Source organism: Poromitra crassiceps (assembly GCF_964638095.1).
Source record: "Poromitra crassiceps genome assembly, chromosome: 16".
In the NCBI taxonomy this organism is placed as follows: Eukaryota; Metazoa; Chordata; class Actinopteri; order Beryciformes; family Melamphaidae; genus Poromitra; species Poromitra crassiceps.
The window spans coordinates 24,605,907-24,624,170 of NC_139645.1; the positions used below are offsets into that span (position 1 = coordinate 24,605,907).

The 18,264-nt window shown below is 41.9% G+C and overlaps 1 protein-coding gene across 1 annotated transcript in view; it reads right to left on the bottom strand.

Moving 5' to 3' along the window:
* Positions 1 to 16,743, bottom strand: part of LOC310791541 (uncharacterized protein) — a gene marked incomplete at both ends in the record, with an annotated part of 36,075 nt that extends 19,332 nt beyond the window's left edge. The window contains 10 exons of the mRNA XM_083653214.1: positions 1,091 to 1,204; positions 4,283 to 4,403; positions 4,581 to 4,741; positions 5,548 to 5,668; positions 5,845 to 5,990; positions 8,360 to 8,480; positions 8,658 to 8,818; positions 9,625 to 9,745; positions 9,885 to 10,030; positions 16,637 to 16,743. Coding sequence (XP_083509340.1) covers positions 1,091 to 1,204; positions 4,283 to 4,403; positions 4,581 to 4,741; positions 5,548 to 5,668; positions 5,845 to 5,990; positions 8,360 to 8,480; positions 8,658 to 8,818; positions 9,625 to 9,745; positions 9,885 to 10,030; positions 16,637 to 16,743 — 1,319 coding nt within the window. The remainder of the gene's footprint in view (positions 1 to 1,090; positions 1,205 to 4,282; positions 4,404 to 4,580; positions 4,742 to 5,547; positions 5,669 to 5,844; positions 5,991 to 8,359; positions 8,481 to 8,657; positions 8,819 to 9,624; positions 9,746 to 9,884; positions 10,031 to 16,636) is intronic.
* Between the last annotated feature and the right edge of the window lie 1,521 nt (positions 16,744 to 18,264).

Here is an 18,264-nt window from a genome sequence, read left to right on the forward strand (position 1 = left end):
TCAGTGCCAGCGACGCCATATGGCGTCATTAGAAATTTACCGTACAGTGCCAGCGACGCCAAATGGCGTCATAACTCCAAATTGTTTTTTTGACGGGGGGGTGTCGATCTAAGCTTCTTACGTCGCCTCTAACAATATTGTAGCTATTGGAGGTCGATAACCTATTTTACAAACCCATTAGGTGGCGACAGCACTCTCCTGATCAGAGAAAAAGGAGCCAAACACACAGAAATAGTCACTGGGGAAAATGAGGAAATCGCATCGCATCCGTCCGTATGCATCGACGTGCCTCCATAAACGAGCACAACGCCAGCTGTGCCCCCAGCAGCAGCATCCGCTGTCACAACTGAGCACCTCCATGTACGCTGCAACAGCACATTCACATAATCAGCCTTATTATTCCGAACTGGAAGCATGCCAGCCCGTGACAAACACACGCGGAACCAAAAAGCTGAATGTCGCGCACCATTCACTGTGTGTGCGCAGCAAACTCAGCAGAGACTGAGAGCCACCAGACACATAAGACACACCCAGGAGGCGTGTGCAGTTGAGGGGGGGGGGGGGGGGGAGCACGCAGAGCAGCATACACTTCACCCAGACAGACCCAGACATCAGAAAATTAGCTTCAGAGTCAGTGATGTGCTTGAAATGTTTAATTTCACAAAAGGCTCATTATCTCAGCTCGTAGAAAAAAAGGGATGTTTTTGCTTCAATCAAGCTATCTTCTCCGGCTCATAACTAAAGAACGGAAAATGGGATCAATAAACTTTTTTTTGCAGGTGATAGAAGAGAGTCTCATCGTTATTTGTGCGTGTTCAGTGTTTACATAGTAATTATTAAAAAAATTATATGACTGTTTTAAAATGCATTGCGGCCTATGTGGCACAGCAAGCAACCTTTTGCCCAAGGGCCGTGGCACACAAAGTGTTAAGACCAGTCCAGGGACAGCAGATGTAAAATAGCCTTCTGGCTAACTCTGGCGCATTTACATTTTATGTTAATTAATGTGCATTGTCCCTGTTAAATAAACCTGAAATAAATAAATAAATAAAATAAGCATCTGTTGTTATCATCAGTTTCAAATAAATACCTCGGATCAGTAGAGTGCTGTCCATCTCTGAAGTTACAAGGGTGAGGCATAGACCAGTCACTCTTCATGGACACACAGCTGGGCTCAGGGGAGTCTGCTCTCTCCTGCTGCATCCTGAGAGAAACACATTATGAACATTGTGAAGGTATCTGTGTCTTTATGAAGAAGACAATCAGGATGGGCTCTTCACAGGTTAGTCGGTTCAGGAGAGGCAGGCACACAGACTGCTGGTGGTTCAGCTGGTAGCTAGGCTGCTGCTGGGGCTTGGCCTGGTAGCTAGGCTGCTGCTGGGGCTTGGCCTGGTAGCTAGGCTGAAAATCTATGATGCTGAGGAAGCTCTCATCATCTCAGGTAAAGAGCTCCTCAGCCAAGGCTTAACGAACACTTGCCTACCAGCCATATTAGCAGCTGCCTGTCTGGACTCATGAGTAGAAGCCCTTCCCTAACCACACACATTTTTATAAAACATTAGGTTTAGGCAAGTACAACAATGTGGTTAGGGTTAGGGTTTGGTTATGGTCTTGGTTAGATAAGAAAACCCTAATCTTAACCACATCTTTTTTACTTGTCACACGTTTTCAGGAAGAAGCAATTGCGGCGACCAATCAAATGAGTTCAGGGCGGAGGAAGAGGCGGAGGTGAATAATAAGGAGAAACCACACTAAATAGGTATCCTGCAGTGAGAGGTGATAGACTTTACCAAAGACACGTCGTGAAAATATCAGTGTATTGGAATGATCAGATGAGATGAAGTTGGAAAATGAGCAGAGCGTTTAGTGTTTCGCTACCCATGACCAGCCAATCAGAGTGATTTCTCTACCCCTGATCAGCCAATCAGAGTGATTTCTCTACCCCTGACCAGCCAATCAGAGTGATTTATCTAGCCCTGACCAGCCATCTGGATTACCAGGTGCCACTCTGATAGAAGATTCACTTAACTCATTGAGTGCCAAGGACGAGTATGTTCGTCAATTCGTTTAGTAACGTAGAGTGCCAAGGACGAGTATGTTCGTCAATTGCGTTTTTTGACGGTGGGACGTGGATCAAATCCAGATCCATCTCCTGTGAAAGTATGGTGGATGTTGAATGTGTAAAAGCTATTTTAGGGACCCATTAGGTGGCGACAGTGCTCTCCAGATTAGAGAAAGGCGAGGAAAAAAGAGAGCAGAAGTAATGGGGAAACGGAAATCGCATCGATATGCATGAAGCATAACGTTAGCTGTGCCTGTGAACAGCAGTCAATCTGCTGCCACAATTGAGCCCCTCCGTCTCCGCTGCGATAGCCCCTCCATATGATTTAGTTGCCGACACCAGCGTCTTTCTGAAAAGTTACATTATTCTCCGCTGGGAGCTGGCGACACGCTGTGAAAAAGCGGGGGGATGCAGCGCACTTTTCAGTGCAGACAGAGCAAATGCAGAGCAAACGCAGCAGAGCCCCAGAGACACTCCCACGGAGGAGGAGGAGGGGGGTGGGGCAGGCAGGGCAGTATACAACCATTGACAGTAAACACAGACCCAGACAGCAGCAGGCTCGATAGACAGAGAGACAGGCAAACAAGCTAGAATATCTGATCATACCAATCTCAAGCAACGTCTGCAACCTGCAATTCCTGCAACCAGCAACTTCTGCAATCTCTCTGCGACCGTTCCCAAACCCCGAACAGTGCAGCCCCTGCCATCAAGCTATCCAGTTCCACAACTCCCCTACTCCTGGAGAGTGTCTTGGCCCTCAACGACCCGCGAGTAGATCCACATGTCTGACACCGATCCTGACAGTATCCAGCAGCAGTAAACCAGCAGTAAATCAAGACCAGCAAGAAGGTGTAGGGTCTGCGCATGCAGGGGCCAGCGCTGCTGGTTGCAGCTAAAAAATATTATTTGGCCAAACAAAATTCCTTTGTTTTATTGAAGGAAATTATTTTTGAGGTGTCATTACATCAGAAAATATTAGCTTCAGAGTCAATGATGTGCTTGAAATGCTTCATTTCACAAAAGGCGGAATATCTCAGCTTCTAAATTGAAACGTGTGTTTTTGCTAAAATCAACCTATCTTCTCCGGCTGATAACTAAAGAACGGAAAATGATATCAATAAACTTTTTTTTGCAGATGATAGAAGAGAGTCTCATCATTCTTTTGCATGTTCGGTGTTTACATAGTAATATCACACAATATTCTGTGGGCCTCGAGAAATCACTGAAAACGCTCTGAAACTCTGGCACTGGGAGCGTCCGTTCTCCAAAAGTGGCTGGCACTCAATGAGTTAATCTGTTTCCACTGCATTTATCACATTTACCTTTTATCGATACGGCCAACTTTTCCACCTCCCCCAACAGAGTATATGGAGAGTATATACTGTATATAATGTATGTATATATATATATATATATATATATATATATATACCGGTATATATACACATATAGCCTATATATATACTCTCTCTCTATATATATTATATATAGTGGGTAAACTACTCACCTTGGATAGTTTACCCACCTATGTATTTACCACTACACTGTTTTAGACAGAAACTATGGAGGCATTTTTGCAGCAAAACACCTGAGAACTTGCATGATGTAATTTATAATCAGAGAGTATTCACACATCTGTGCCGTAAAGTTTAATTCACTAAAGTTTTACTGATCAGCAAGTGACAATCTGAATACGTATGTGGTTTGCGTGGGTGGAGGAGAGGGAGGGGAATGGAATAGAATGGAATTCAATTGGAGTCCCCTAAAATTTCGAGTAATTGATCGATCCAAATAATTATTGTTATAATAATAAAAACACCACACACTCAATTTAAAACAACTGAAGCTACCCTACGTTTTCACAAAAGCATCAGCTAAATGACAGAATGTAAATGTAAATATACATACCGCTAATTGTCATGATAGAGAAATAACATGTGATCCCCTTATGAATAGAAAATACTTTCTTCAGTAGGGAGGTGGCCTTTTGAGTGATATGCTGCAGGAACTGAGCTGTAGACCTGTTAGTGGGCTCTGTGTTCACCAGATATAGCCCATATCTGTAGCCTACTTAGCTCTTCTTACATTTTCATTATTCATTGTTTAATTTGAGTCATTGTTTGTTCAGCATTAATTTGCAGCCTTGTAAATACAAGCTCACCTCAATACTGTAGGATATCAAATAACATTTCCTCATTGCAGTATAACCAGTCCTCTTACCTTGTGTCTGAAGATCCAGGTTCATTACTGAAGTCTGGAGGTCTGTCTTTAGACCAGTCAGTCTTCATAGACAGACAGCTGGGTACTGGAGACTCTGCTCTCTGGCGGGTGGGGGGCGGTGCTGTTGAAAAATGTAGATTTTAAATGTAAAAAAAATTGGGCACCACTGCCCTCGGGGGTTTGTAGAGGTACTGCAGGGGGTCCACCAATTTTAATCAAAATAAATGTGGAATTTTTTTAAATGCATTTTAGACAAAGATAATAATATTGAAACTCACAGTATAACCAGTCCTCTTACCTTGTGACTGAAGGTCCAGGTTCTTTCTTTTTTTTGTCTTTCTTTGGTCTTTCTTTCCAGGTTCATTACTGAACTCTGGAGGTATGTGTTTAGACCAGTCACTCTTCATAGACAGACAGCTGGGTACTGGAGACTCTGCTCTCTGCATGTGGTGCTGACCTCTGCAAACACAAATGTTTGATACATATCATCATTAGCTCTAGTAAAGACACACAACTTCTTGCAACGTTGCACATTTTCATTATTCATTGTTTAATTTGAGTCATTGTTTGTTCAGCATTAATTTGCAGCCTTGTAAATACAAGCTCAGCTCAATACTGTAGGACAGGGGTTCCCAAACTTAAGAATACCGTGGCCCACTTTGAAATCTGAAAATCTTCCAGGGCCCACCCAACCCTTTAATCACAACTCTGATCAACACATGAGACTAAGATGATCCAAAAGCAGATTGTCAAAACTTTCTCCCCCCTTTACTCATCAGAAGTATTTGCATGCATAACACATTTGTTGACACAAAATGTGATGAGCAACAACAGAAGAAATCAATCCACAAGCCATTAATGCTAGGCTGTGAAAAATGCTACCTTATCTGTAAAGGGGAGACTTGTGGTACCCATTAAACCAATTTTGATTCAGATAAATTGAGCTGAGAGGTCAGGGGACGCCTTTGAAATAGTTTTCCCTCGCCAAAATTTAACCTATGTTTGGAGTGTTATTTAGCCCCCTTACAGACAAGCTAGCATATTATGCTTGGTACTAATGGATGCTTTAGGTCTTCTAGGTTATTTTGATAACAGGATCTCCACTGTAGCTTTAAAACTGATCCTGCTACAGCCATTTGATTGCCCGTGATCAAATGGCAGACCACTCGCGACCCACCTGCAGTACCTCCACGGCCCACAGTTTGGGAATCACTGCTGTAGGATATCAAATAACATTTCCTCATTGCAGTAACCAGTCCTCTTACCTTGTGTCTGAAGGTCCAGGTTCATTACTGAACTCTGGAGGTCTGTCTTTAGACCTGTCAGTCTTCATAGACAGACAGCTGGGTACTGGAGACTCTGCTCTCTGGCGGGTAGGGGGGGAAGCTGTTGAAAAATGTAGATTTGAAATGTAAGAACATTGGGCACCACTGACCTCGGGGGTTTGTGGGGGTACTGCAGGGGGTCCGCCAATTTTCATCCAAATAAATGTGGAAATTTTAGAAATTCATTTTAGACAAAAATAATAATATTGAGACCCACAGTCTAACCAGTTCTCTTACCTTCCTGGTTCTTTCTTTTCTTCTTTTTTTTCTTTTTCTTTCCAGGTTCATTACTGAAGTTTAGAGGTTTGTCTTTAGACTGGTCACTCTTCATAGACAGACAGCTGGGTACTGGAGACTCTGCTCTCTGCCTGTGGTGCTGACCTCTGCAAACACAAATGTTTGATACATATCATCATTAGCTCTAGTAAAGACACACAACTTCTTGCAACGTTTCACATTGTCAGTTTTTCTGACATCTGGAGTTTTTGATAACATGGTCTGTTGATAAGTGTCCAGGATGCCAGGTTTTGCATCAGTGGTATCCACGGCAACAAATGAGGAAAGAAGGCCCCTCCCATTCAGCTCTTTGACGCAGTCGTGCACGTTACAAACTCATGTAGTCCCACTGAGCGCGCTCAGTCAACGTTGGAGCTGAATAGACTTTAGAACTGATGTCATCATCACCGTACATTATCATCATCACAGTGTTTCCCACAGGATTTTGAGAATTTGTGGTGGGGGACCGCAGAACCCCTAGGGGGGTGCGGTGGCATGCCCCCCCGCAAGATTTTTTTAAACATTTTAAAGTCAAATGCATGAATTTGGTGTACTTTGAGAAAGCTTAAGAGCAAAATTAAAAGGCTAGATCTATGAAAAACATGTCATCATTACTGTGCTGTGGGTTTACAATGACAAACTAAATTCCTCCCTATAGGTCAGGGATACTCAACTTGCTTTGCCACTTTCGTGAAATGATAGAAGGCGAGGGGCCAGTTAATACACAAACAATATGCATTTTTCTGTAGCGGATTGTAGGTTTTTGGGGTGTCAGCCAGAGTTTAGGCTGACAGTGTTGTGCACACCGGATAGTTAGTTAGGTTAAGTTAGTTAGGTTAAGTAGAATATCTGATCATACCAATCTCAAGCAACGTCTGCAACCTGCAATTCCTGCAACCAGCAACTTCTGCAATCTCTCTGCGACCGTTCCCAAACCCCGAACAGTGCAGCCCCTGCCATCAAGCTATCCAGTTCCACAACTCCCCTACTCCTGGAGAGTGTCTTGGCCCTCAACGACCCGCGAGTAGATCCACATGTCTGACACCGATCCTGACAGTATCCAGCAGCAGTAAACCAGCAGTAAATCAAGACCAGCAAGAAGGTGTAGGGTCTGCGCATGCAGGGGCCAGCGCTGCTGGTTGCAGCTAAAAAATATTATTTGGCCAAACAAAATTCCTTTGTTTTATTGAAGGAAATTATTTTTGAGGTGTCATTACATCAGAAAATATTAGCTTCAGAGTCAATGATGTGCTTGAAATGCTTCATTTCACAAAAGGCGGAATATCTCAGCTTCTAAATTGAAACGTGTGTTTTTGCTAAAATCAACCTATCTTCTCCGGCTGATAACTAAAGAACGGAAAATGATATCAATAAACTTTTTTTTGCAGATGATAGAAGAGAGTCTCATCGTTCTTTTGCATGTTCGGTGTTTACATAGTAATATCACACAATATTCTGTGGGCCTCGAGAAATCACTGAAAACGCTCTGAAACTCTGGCACTGGGAGCGTCCGTTCTCCAAAAGTGGCTGGCACTCAATGAGTTAATCTGTTTCCACTGCATTTATCACATTTACCTTTTATCGATACGGCCAACTTTTCCACCTCCCCCAACAGAGTATATGGAGAGTATATACTGTATATAATGTATGTATATATATATATATATATATATATATATATATACCGGTATATATACACATATAGCCTATATATATACTCTCTCTCTATATATATTATATATAGTGGGTAAACTACTCACCTTGGATAGTTTACCCACCTATGTATTTACCACTACACTGTTTTAGACAGAAACTATGGAGTCATTTTTGCAGCAAAACACCTGAGAACTTGCATGATGTAATTTATAATCAGAGAGTATTCACACATCTGTGCCGTAAAGTTTAATTCACTAAAGTTTTACTGATCAGCAAGTGAATACAATCTGAATACGTATGTGGTTTGCGTGGGTGGAGGAGAGGGAGGGGAATGGAATAGAATGGAATTCAATTGGAGTCCCCTAAAATTTCGAGTAATTGATCGATCCAAATAATTATTGTTATAATAATAAAAACACCACACACTCAATTTAAAACAACTGAAGCTACCCTACGTTTTCACAAAAGCATCAGCTAAATGACAGAATGTAAATGTAAATATACATACCGCTAATTGTCATGATAGAGAAATAACATGTGATCCCCTTATGAATAGAAAATACTTTCTTCAGTAGGGAGGTGGCCTTTTGAGTGATATGCTGCAGGAACTGAGCTGTAGACCTGTTAGTGGGCTCTGTGTTCACCAGATATAGCCCATATCTGTAGCCTACTTAGCTCTTCTTACATTTTCATTATTCATTGTTTAATTTGAGTCATTGTTTGTTCAGCATTAATTTGCAGCCTTGTAAATACAAGCTCACCTCAATACTGTAGGATATCAAATAACATTTCCTCATTGCAGTATAACCAGTCCTCTTACCTTGTGTCTGAAGATCCAGGTTCATTACTGAAGTCTGGAGGTCTGTCTTTAGACCAGTCAGTCTTCATAGACAGACAGCTGGGTACTGGAGACTCTGCTCTCTGGCGGGTGGGGGGCGGTGCTGTTGAAAAATGTAGATTTTAAATGTAAAAAAAATTGGGCACCACTGCCCTCGGGGGTTTGTAGAGGTACTGCAGGGGGTCCACCAATTTTAATCAAAATAAATGTGGAATTTTTTTAAATGCATTTTAGACAAAGATAATAATATTGAAACTCACAGTATAACCAGTCCTCTTACCTTGTGACTGAAGGTCCAGGTTCTTTCTTTTTTTTGTCTTTCTTTGGTCTTTCTTTCCAGGTTCATTACTGAACTCTGGAGGTATGTGTTTAGACCAGTCACTCTTCATAGACAGACAGCTGGGTACTGGAGACTCTGCTCTCTGCATGTGGTGCTGACCTCTGCAAACACAAATGTTTGATACATATCATCATTAGCTCTAGTAAAGACACACAACTTCTTGCAACGTTGCACATTTTCATTATTCATTGTTTAATTTGAGTCATTGTTTGTTCAGCATTAATTTGCAGCCTTGTAAATACAAGCTCAGCTCAATACTGTAGGACAGGGGTTCCCAAACTTAAGAATACCGTGGCCCACTTTGAAATCTGAAAATCTTCCAGGGCCCACCCAACCCTTTAATCACAACTCTGATCAACACATGAGACTAAGATGATCCAAAAGCAGATTGTCAAAACTTTCTCCCCCCTTTACTCATCAGAAGTATTTGCATGCATAACACATTTGTTGACACAAAATGTGATGAGCAACAACAGAAGAAATCAATCCACAAGCCATTAATGCTAGGCTGTGAAAAAGGCTACCTTATCTGTAAAGGGGAGACTTGTGGTGCCCATTAAACCAATTTTGATTCAGATAAATTGAGCTGAGAGGTCAGGGGACGCCTTTGAAATAGTTTTCCCTCGCCAAAATTTAACCTATGTTTGGAGCGTTATTTAGCCCCCTTACAGACAAGCTAGCATATTATGCTTGGTACTAATGGATGCTTTAGGTCTTCTAGGTTATTTTGATAACAGGATCTCCACTGTAGCTTTAAAACTGATCCTGCTACAGCCATTTGATTGCCCGTGATCAAATGGCAGACCACTCGCGACCCACCTGCAGTACCTCCACGGCCCACAGTTTGGGAATCACTGCTGTAGGATATCAAATAACATTTCCTCATTGCAGTAACCAGTCCTCTTACCTTGTGTCTGAAGGTCCAGGTTCATTACTGAACTCTGGAGGTCTGTCTTTAGACCTGTCAGTCTTCATAGACAGACAGCTGGGTACTGGAGACTCTGCTCTCTGGCGGGTGGGGGGCGGTGCTGTTGAAAAATGTAAGAGTAGATTTGAAATGTAATGTAAATGGGTGCGCCAATTTTCATCCAAATAAATGTGGAAATTTTAGAAATTCATTTTAGACAAAAATAATAATGAGACTCACAGTCTAACCAGTTCTCTTACCTTCCTGGTTCTTTCTTTCCTTCTTTTTTTTCTTTTTCTTTCCAGGTTCATTACTGAAGTTTAGAGGTTTGTCTTTAGACTGGTCACTCTTCATAGACAGACAGCTGGGTACTGGAGACTCTGCTCTCTGCATGTGGTGCTGACCTCTGCAAACACAAATGTTTGATACATATCATCATTAGCTCTAGTAAAGACACAGAACTTCTTGCAACGTTTCACATTGTCAGTTTTTCTGACATCTGGAGTTTTTGATAACATGGTCTGTTGATAAGTGTCCAGGATGCCAGGTTTTGCATCAGTGGTATCCACGGCAACAAATGAGGAAAGAAGGCCCCTCCCATTCAGCTCTTTGACGCAGTCGTGCACGTTACAAACTCATGTAGTCCCACTGAGCGCGCTCAGTCAACGTTGGAGCTGAATAGACTTTAGAACTGATGTCATCATCACCGTACATTATCATCATCACAGTGTTTCCCACAGGATTTTGAGAATTTGTGGTGGGGGACCGCAGAACCCCTAGGGGGGTGCGGTGGCATGCCCCCCCGCAAGATTTTTTTAAACATTTTAAAGTCAAATGCATGAATTTGGTGTACTTTGAGAAAGCTTAAGAGCAAAATTAAAAGGCTAGATCTATGAAAAACATGTCATCATTACTGTGCTGTGGGTTTACAATGACAAACTAAATTCCTCCCTATAGGTCAGGGATACTCAACTTGCTTTGCCACTTTCGTGAAATGATAGAAGGCGAGGGGCCAGTTAATACACAAACAATATGCATTTTTCTGTAGCGGATTGTAGGTTTTTGGGGTGTCAGCCAGAGTTTAGGCTGACAGTGTTGTGCACACCGGATAGTTAGTTAGGTTAAGTTAGTTAGGTTAAGTACATACATAAGTGCCTGGGTAGCGAGCAGATGGCGGTATTTGACAATTTAGCAAAGATATTCCATATTCCAGACTGAAATGCTATAACAGAAGTATTGGCCAGAATGACATGAACATTTATTGGACACTTATTCAGCGGATATCTTGCATGTTGCGTTCAGGTGCACTGTAAAAAAAAAAAAAAAAAAAAAATTTTTTTTTTTTTTGGTCAACATCTTATTGTGGCGGTCAAAATATTATTGTGGCGGCCCGCCACAAATTCCTTTATGTATGGGAAACACTGCATCATCATAATCATCATCATCATCAGGTTTACAATGTGAGTGTGCCAGGTCTCCCAGGAAGCTGTTTAAAGCTTTTGAAGGAGCCTGATCTCATACAAGGCCTACAGGTATCAATGGACAAACATACATACGTAAAACACACGTACACATGACGCTTAAAGGCCCATTCCGTTGGTTTTGGCGAGAAATAAATGTGCACAAAGTGTTTATTATTGGCACTGAGTGAATGCGCCTTGACGTAACTTAAAAATGGCGACCAGGGGCGTTTCTCTCAGACCAGCCGTTCAGAAGATATATGGAAAAACCTCAATTTCGAAGTGGATAGCATTTCCCGCCACAGCTAGAGGATGTGACGTCTCGCGCGTTCACGAGCTTGTCTCTTGTCCTAGACGCTAACAGGAAATGGCTGAAGTAGCTTTTAACGTTACGGTCGTCGCTAGCTGCTAGCTAAAGGAAACAACACAGACTCCAGAAAAAGTCCAGACTAAATAAATAAATATTTATCTAATGAAGCCCGGCCGTCTGGCCAGACAGCAGCAATGTGACCGACATCGGGGGGAAACTAGAGTCAGGACTGTGTTTTCGGTTCATGAAGGAAACTTGCTGCTTGTAGCTACTGTAATGTGGTTTTGACCAGATAACGTTAGCTGCTTGCTAATGGATTTTCAAGATTCAAGATTTTTACTGTCACTCCGTAGTACAAGTATCTGACCACCTGGTCAGAAACTCTGCTAACATTACCGTCTTGTGTGAAGTAATGCAACCCTAACGTTACTACCGTTATGCTTATGGTCATGGAACATTATTGTTTGACTGCATTTAGCTGCGGTGGTGAGTCTGCCTGAACGTTAGCTTGATGCTATACGCGGCTAACTAATAGATTTAGCTATATTTATAGAAATTACCACCAGCCCCACTAATAACGTTACTGTCTTGTGTTGATAATGAATCTAACAGTCGGAAATATGCCTAACGTTAGCCTACTGTCTGTTATGCTTACGGTACATTGTTTGACTGTTCAGTTTGGACGGTACCGTACATACAGGGGGAGCAGGCTATTTCTTGTGCTAACATGAGTATCCACTTCCCGCAGCCAGCAGGCTCTGACTGCAGTTGGCTGTTGGCTGCATACTAGTAACGTTAGCTTGATGCTAATCGCGGCTAACTAATATTAATTTACATTTATAGAAATTACCACCAGCCCCACTAATAACGTTACCGTCTTGTGTGGATAATGAATTTAACAGTCGTAAATATGCCTAACGTTACTGTTATGCTTATGAAACATTGTTTGATTGTTCAGTTTGGTCAACTCCAGGCATTACAGGGTACCGTACATACAGGGGGAGCAGGCTATTTCCTGGCTTGTGCTAACATGAGTATCGACTTGCCCGCAGCCAACGCAAGCCAAAACACGACCAAACATGCCACAATAACGTCCCCTAATTCATCCAGAATCCTTCCTGGGCATCTCGAGGCTGATCTGACTGATAAATTGTCCAGGTTGCCGTTTCAAGTGACTTTTATGAGTTAACGTTACAAAGCAACGAACAGCTCTGCTGTTGCCAGGCAACTGCTTGTGTGCGTGCGAGTATGGTGCCCGCGCGTCAGCTCGTTCACACGCTGCCTGCAGTTACACTAACGGCCACCGGCGTCAGTAATAGTGAGTTTTGACGGATTGGGCCTTTAATACAACACATAGAACATACATACATACTAGGGGTGTCACGATACACTCAGTTCACGATACGATACGTATCACGATACTGGGTTCACGATAACGATACGATACGATACGATTTTAACACGTTCAGTGCCAGCGACGCCATATGGCGTCATTAGAAATTTACCGTACAGTGCCAGCGACGCCAAATGGCGTCATAACTCCAAATTGTTTTTTTGACGGGGGGGTGTCGATCTAAGCTTCTTACGTCGCCTCTAACAATATTGTAGCTATTGGAGGTCGATAACCTATTTTACAAACCCATTAGGTGGCGACAGCACTCTCCTGATCAGAGAAAAAGGAGCCAAACACACAGAAATAGTCACTGGGAAAAAGGAGGAAATCGCATCGCATCCGTCCGTATGCATCGACGTGCAGAAGCACAACGAGCACAACGCCAGCTGTGCCCAGAGCAGCAGCATCCGCTGTCACAACTGAGCACCTTCATGTACGCTGCAACAGCACATTCACATAATCAGCATTATTATTCCGAACTGGAAGCATGCCAGCCCGTGACAAACACACGCGGAACCAAAAAGCTGAATATCGCGCACCATTCACTGTGTGTGCGCAGCAAACTCAGCAGAGACTGAGAGCCACCAGACACATAAGACACACCCAGGAGGCGTGTGCAGTTGAGGGGGGGGGGGGGGGGAGCACGGAGAGCAGCAGAGCAGCATACACTTCACCCAGACAGACCCAGACATCAGAAAATTAGCTTCAGAGTCAGAGATGTGCTTGAAATGTTTAATTTCACAAAAGGCTCGTTATCTCAGCTCGTAGAAAAAAAGGTATGTTTTTCGTTCAATCAGGCTATCTTCTCCGGCTCATAACTAAAGAACGGAAAATGGGATCAATAAACTTTTTTTTGCAGGTGATAGAAGAGAGTCTCATCGTTATTTGTGCGTGTTCAGTGTTTACATAGTAATTATTAAAAAAATTATATGACTGTTTTAAAATGCATTGCGGCCTATGTGGCACAGCAAGCAACCTTTTGCCCAAGGGCCGTGGCACTGAAAGTGTTAACAATATTTTTTAAAACTTGAATAATGACAATATATGACTGGAAAAGTAGTATTTTATTTGAAATGCACAAATACAAAACATGCTGTTGTGGGAAATTGTTATTACAATAACAACTAGAAAAAACATGAGATTGGAGATAAGGCTTATCTTGAAATAGAATGAGTTACACCGTCACTTAGATTTACTTTGAACTAAAAGGTTTCTCAGCAGTATAAATTCTCATTATGCATCTTCAGTTTTTCTTCAAACTCAAACAACAAGACTTTTCTTAACACCTTAAGTGCCATAGCCGAAATAATTCGTCTTACATAATCCAACGCTTAAGTGCCAGAGCCGAGTTTACTCGTCTTACATAAACATTTTTTTTTTTTTGACGGTGGTACATCAATCAACAACTTTTACATCTTCGAGATCACTATTGGAGCAAGATAATGTGTATAATCTATTTTACCGACCCACTAAGTGTTGACAGTGCTCCCCCAGACGACCGAAATCAAAGAAAAAACTGCCGCGGGACCAAGCCGTTCAAGGAAATGCCGTGGCGATTTTACAGTAACAGACTTGTCTTGCCTGAGAGCGGCCGCGCACCGGCAGCAGCACACAGAGAGCGGAGAGCGATTTGCAAAATAGATCATAGGTGAAACACACTTTGAAACACCTCAGAAAGGCCAGAATCAACATCTGCCCATCGCCCACGCATTCCCCGGCCCATCTTGACTCGCACAAGGAGCGTCTGCACGCAGGCAAGCAGGCAGGCAGGCACACAGGCAGGCAGCAGCAAAAGCGCTTCTGACACGCCCGCTGTACAGCCAGGAGGAAGGAGGAGAAGACACACGGAGGGAGGAGTTTAAATGAGAGGGGTGAATGAGAGGGGTGTTTCCTGTTGTTATGGAGGAAATTACTGTTCAAAACTATTGTTTAGAATGTCTGACGGTCTTACTGATGCCAAAAATGAATGGTTAAAGTGACTGTTTCACAAAAAGCCATTTATCTCTGAATAAATTTCCAGACGCTGAAACCATGCTGTACTCAACGGCTAATATCTACATAACTACTAACTCTGCAAACTAACTCTTTTAGACAGAGAAAGCACACATTCTATTAGTTATTTTTAGATGATTGGTGTTCATGAATTCTTAACAGAAAAGAATCCTCGGCTGTCTCTAAAATGAGCCAGAATCGTCAAAAACACCCCTGGCACAACTTACCTACAGGAATGAAAACATGGCTGGCATTCAATGTGTTAATCTATTTTTTATGCATCTTCAGTTTTTCCTGTCAAGTAAACAGTTTTGCCAGAAACTCAATTGAATGGTTTCTCTCCCGTATAACTTCTCATGTGTCTCTTCAGAGACTTGTTCAACTGAACTACTTTCCACACATTGAACTTCAACAAACAAAGACGTTTCTTTGTCTATTAAAAAAAAAAAAAAAAAAAAAAATTTTTTTTTTTGCGATATGAGATTTCATCTCAACGATACATATCGTGACGTTTTACTATCGCGAAATTTCGTGGGACGATATATTGTGACACCCCTAATACATACCACATAATACATAATACAATGACAGAGTTCCATTATCAGAGGGGTGTAGATACTCATTACAAGCAGGGCCGGTTCCAGAACAAGATGACTAGGGATTCATCCTAGATAGGAAGGGGTGCACATGTACGGGCCGACCCGGGTGGCCGGCCGAAGGCATGTTATTTTACAAAAAATATAGTCGAGTGGAGCACACCCAAAAATTTGACATGTTATTTTACTAAAAATATAGTCGAGTGGAGCACACCCAAAAATTTGACATGTTATTTTACTAAAAATATAGTCGAGTGGAGCACACCCAAAAATTTGACATGTTATTTTACTAAAAATATAGTCGAGTGGAGCACACCCAAAAATTTGACATGTCATTTTACTAAAAATATAGTCGAGTGGAGCACACCCAAAAATTTGACATGTTATTTTACTAAAAATATAGTCGAGTGGAGCACACCCAAAAATTTGACATTTACTTTTTTTATTTACTAAAAATAATGCATTTTACCATCATTTCATGTAGAATGATAGCAAGAATATTTCAAGTGTTTCAAGTGCTTTACTGAAATATTTGGACCATATAATGATAATGCAATTATCTCAACCTTAAAAGGTTACATATAGGTGCCAAAAAGCCATAAATTCACATCAAAGAACAAAGAAAAACAACAATTATAATTCAAGTTTAAACAGTAAGTGTGCAGCTACAGCATTTATTAAAATATATATATATATATATATTACCACTCTTTTAAACTGAGCATGCAGACAATTAAAATGAGGGTGCAATGCGTGCTTTTGCACCCCTGTAAAACCAGGCCTGATTACAAGTAGGATTCAAGCAGTTTTTCTTTCAGAGCTTTCTTAAAGGTGGAGATGGATTTCAACATTTTCGTACTGTCATCGAGCTCATTTCAGATCTGTGAGCCCCTGCATGTAATACTTAAGCTGCTACATTTAAGCTTTCTTTTATTTCTTTTTTTATACCAAAGATAAGATGTTTATTTCTAGTATTATGAGTGTGCACAGGACAGCAGACTGGAATGAGCTCAGCCAGTCTGAAATTCATATTATACACAACTTGATACATCAAACAGGCATTTTGGTGAAGATGAAAATCGGCAAGCCTCAGGAGACCATAGCGATGGAACAGAGGGCGTGTGGGTGCGTTAAACCCTGACCATGACATGGCTCATATTATTTTCTTTTGCAGACTTTCAAGTTTCTTGTAGTGACTAGGAAAGGTGTTGCACCATATGACATTACAGTAGTAATGTTTAGAGTGTAACAGTCATCTTACTTTGTGTCTGAGGGTCCATGTTGAGGACTGAAGAGTAGAAACTCCTCCACAGACAGAGAGCAGTCAGGAGGCTCTGCTCCAACCTCTTCCTCCACACGACCACTCATCTTCTGAGAGGAGACAGACACAGACACACACACACACACACACACACACACACACACACACACACACACACAGCTCATGAGTAGGGCTGAACAATTTTGGGAAAACATCTAATTGTGATTTTTACCACGTGCGCAGAGCATGGTCAAGAGACGGCTCTTTAGGGTGAGTCAGTCATTCAGTCAGTCAGTCAGTCAGTCATTCAGTCAGTCAGTCAGTCAGTCAGTCAGTCATAATGTTCACGGAAAATATGCTTATTTCGGGGTCACTTAATGGTGAGATTCCCTCTCATTTCCCAATGGGGTGCTGTGTTTCAATCAACACCGCGTGAATTACAACGAGCGCACATAGACACAAACACACACACACACACACACACACACACACACACACACACACACACACACAGTGCAGTGTGCATGACGGTGTGTGTCCTGCAAGAAACAGAGATCTTTGCAAATATTGAGTTTTGAAATGTGTGTTTCAACATTCTGACCCAGTGATCCTGTGGATCCACATTAAAGGAAGACATTCACATATTTCTGTATGTTTTGGTTACGTTATTTCACAGCTATTTTAACATGACAGCATGGCTGCTGCACTTCAAAGCATGAGTACAGAGTCGCAGACTCGGTGCCAGCAAGTGCAAGCAGGTCTGTGTCAAAACATTCAACACTGAAACGTGACTATGGAGCTATAAAGTACATTATTTTTTAGAAATACGACACAGCAAAAACCACATGGAATAGTTTAATCTCCCCGATTATGAAGCTGCAACCCAATCGTGTTGTCATTTCACTTGTCTGAAAACCAGAATATGTCAGGCCAGTCTCCAAAAAAAGTTCAATAGTAACATTGGTCCACGGCCTAAAAATGTTTCTGTCACATCAACACCTTATGTCTTTAACTAACAGGTCAACTATTCTGTCGTGTCTCACACACACACACACACACACACACACACACACACACACACACACACACACACACACACACACACACACAGTAGCCTACTACCCTGGTAAGTTAGTGTCACCTTATTTTCTTCAAACAACATGTCTAATTAAAAACAGTGTATTAACTCTTTGCTCGCCAGAGTATTTTTTAAGTTGCCAGAATTTGTGATCATATTCACTCATCTTTCAGGACCCACAGAATATTTTGTTCTATGAATATGCTTCTGTTTTCACACACACACACACACACACACACACACACACACACACACACACACACACACACACACACACACACACACACACACACACACAAGCTTCATTCATTATTTCTTTTTTATCAACACTTGATTTCAGTGAAACACTGCTGGCTTATGAGAAATCAGCCCGGTGAACCCGCCCTCAGAGACGAGAGGCGGATGACTCAAACGCAACACAGCAGTCTGCTCTGTAGGCAAGTCGACGCATGTCATCTTAGTTAGTAGCGCCCTCTGTAGGCCTAATATGAAGCAGATTAGTTTACCACCCATTGAGCTATATTAAATATATATATGTCGATGTTCCCAC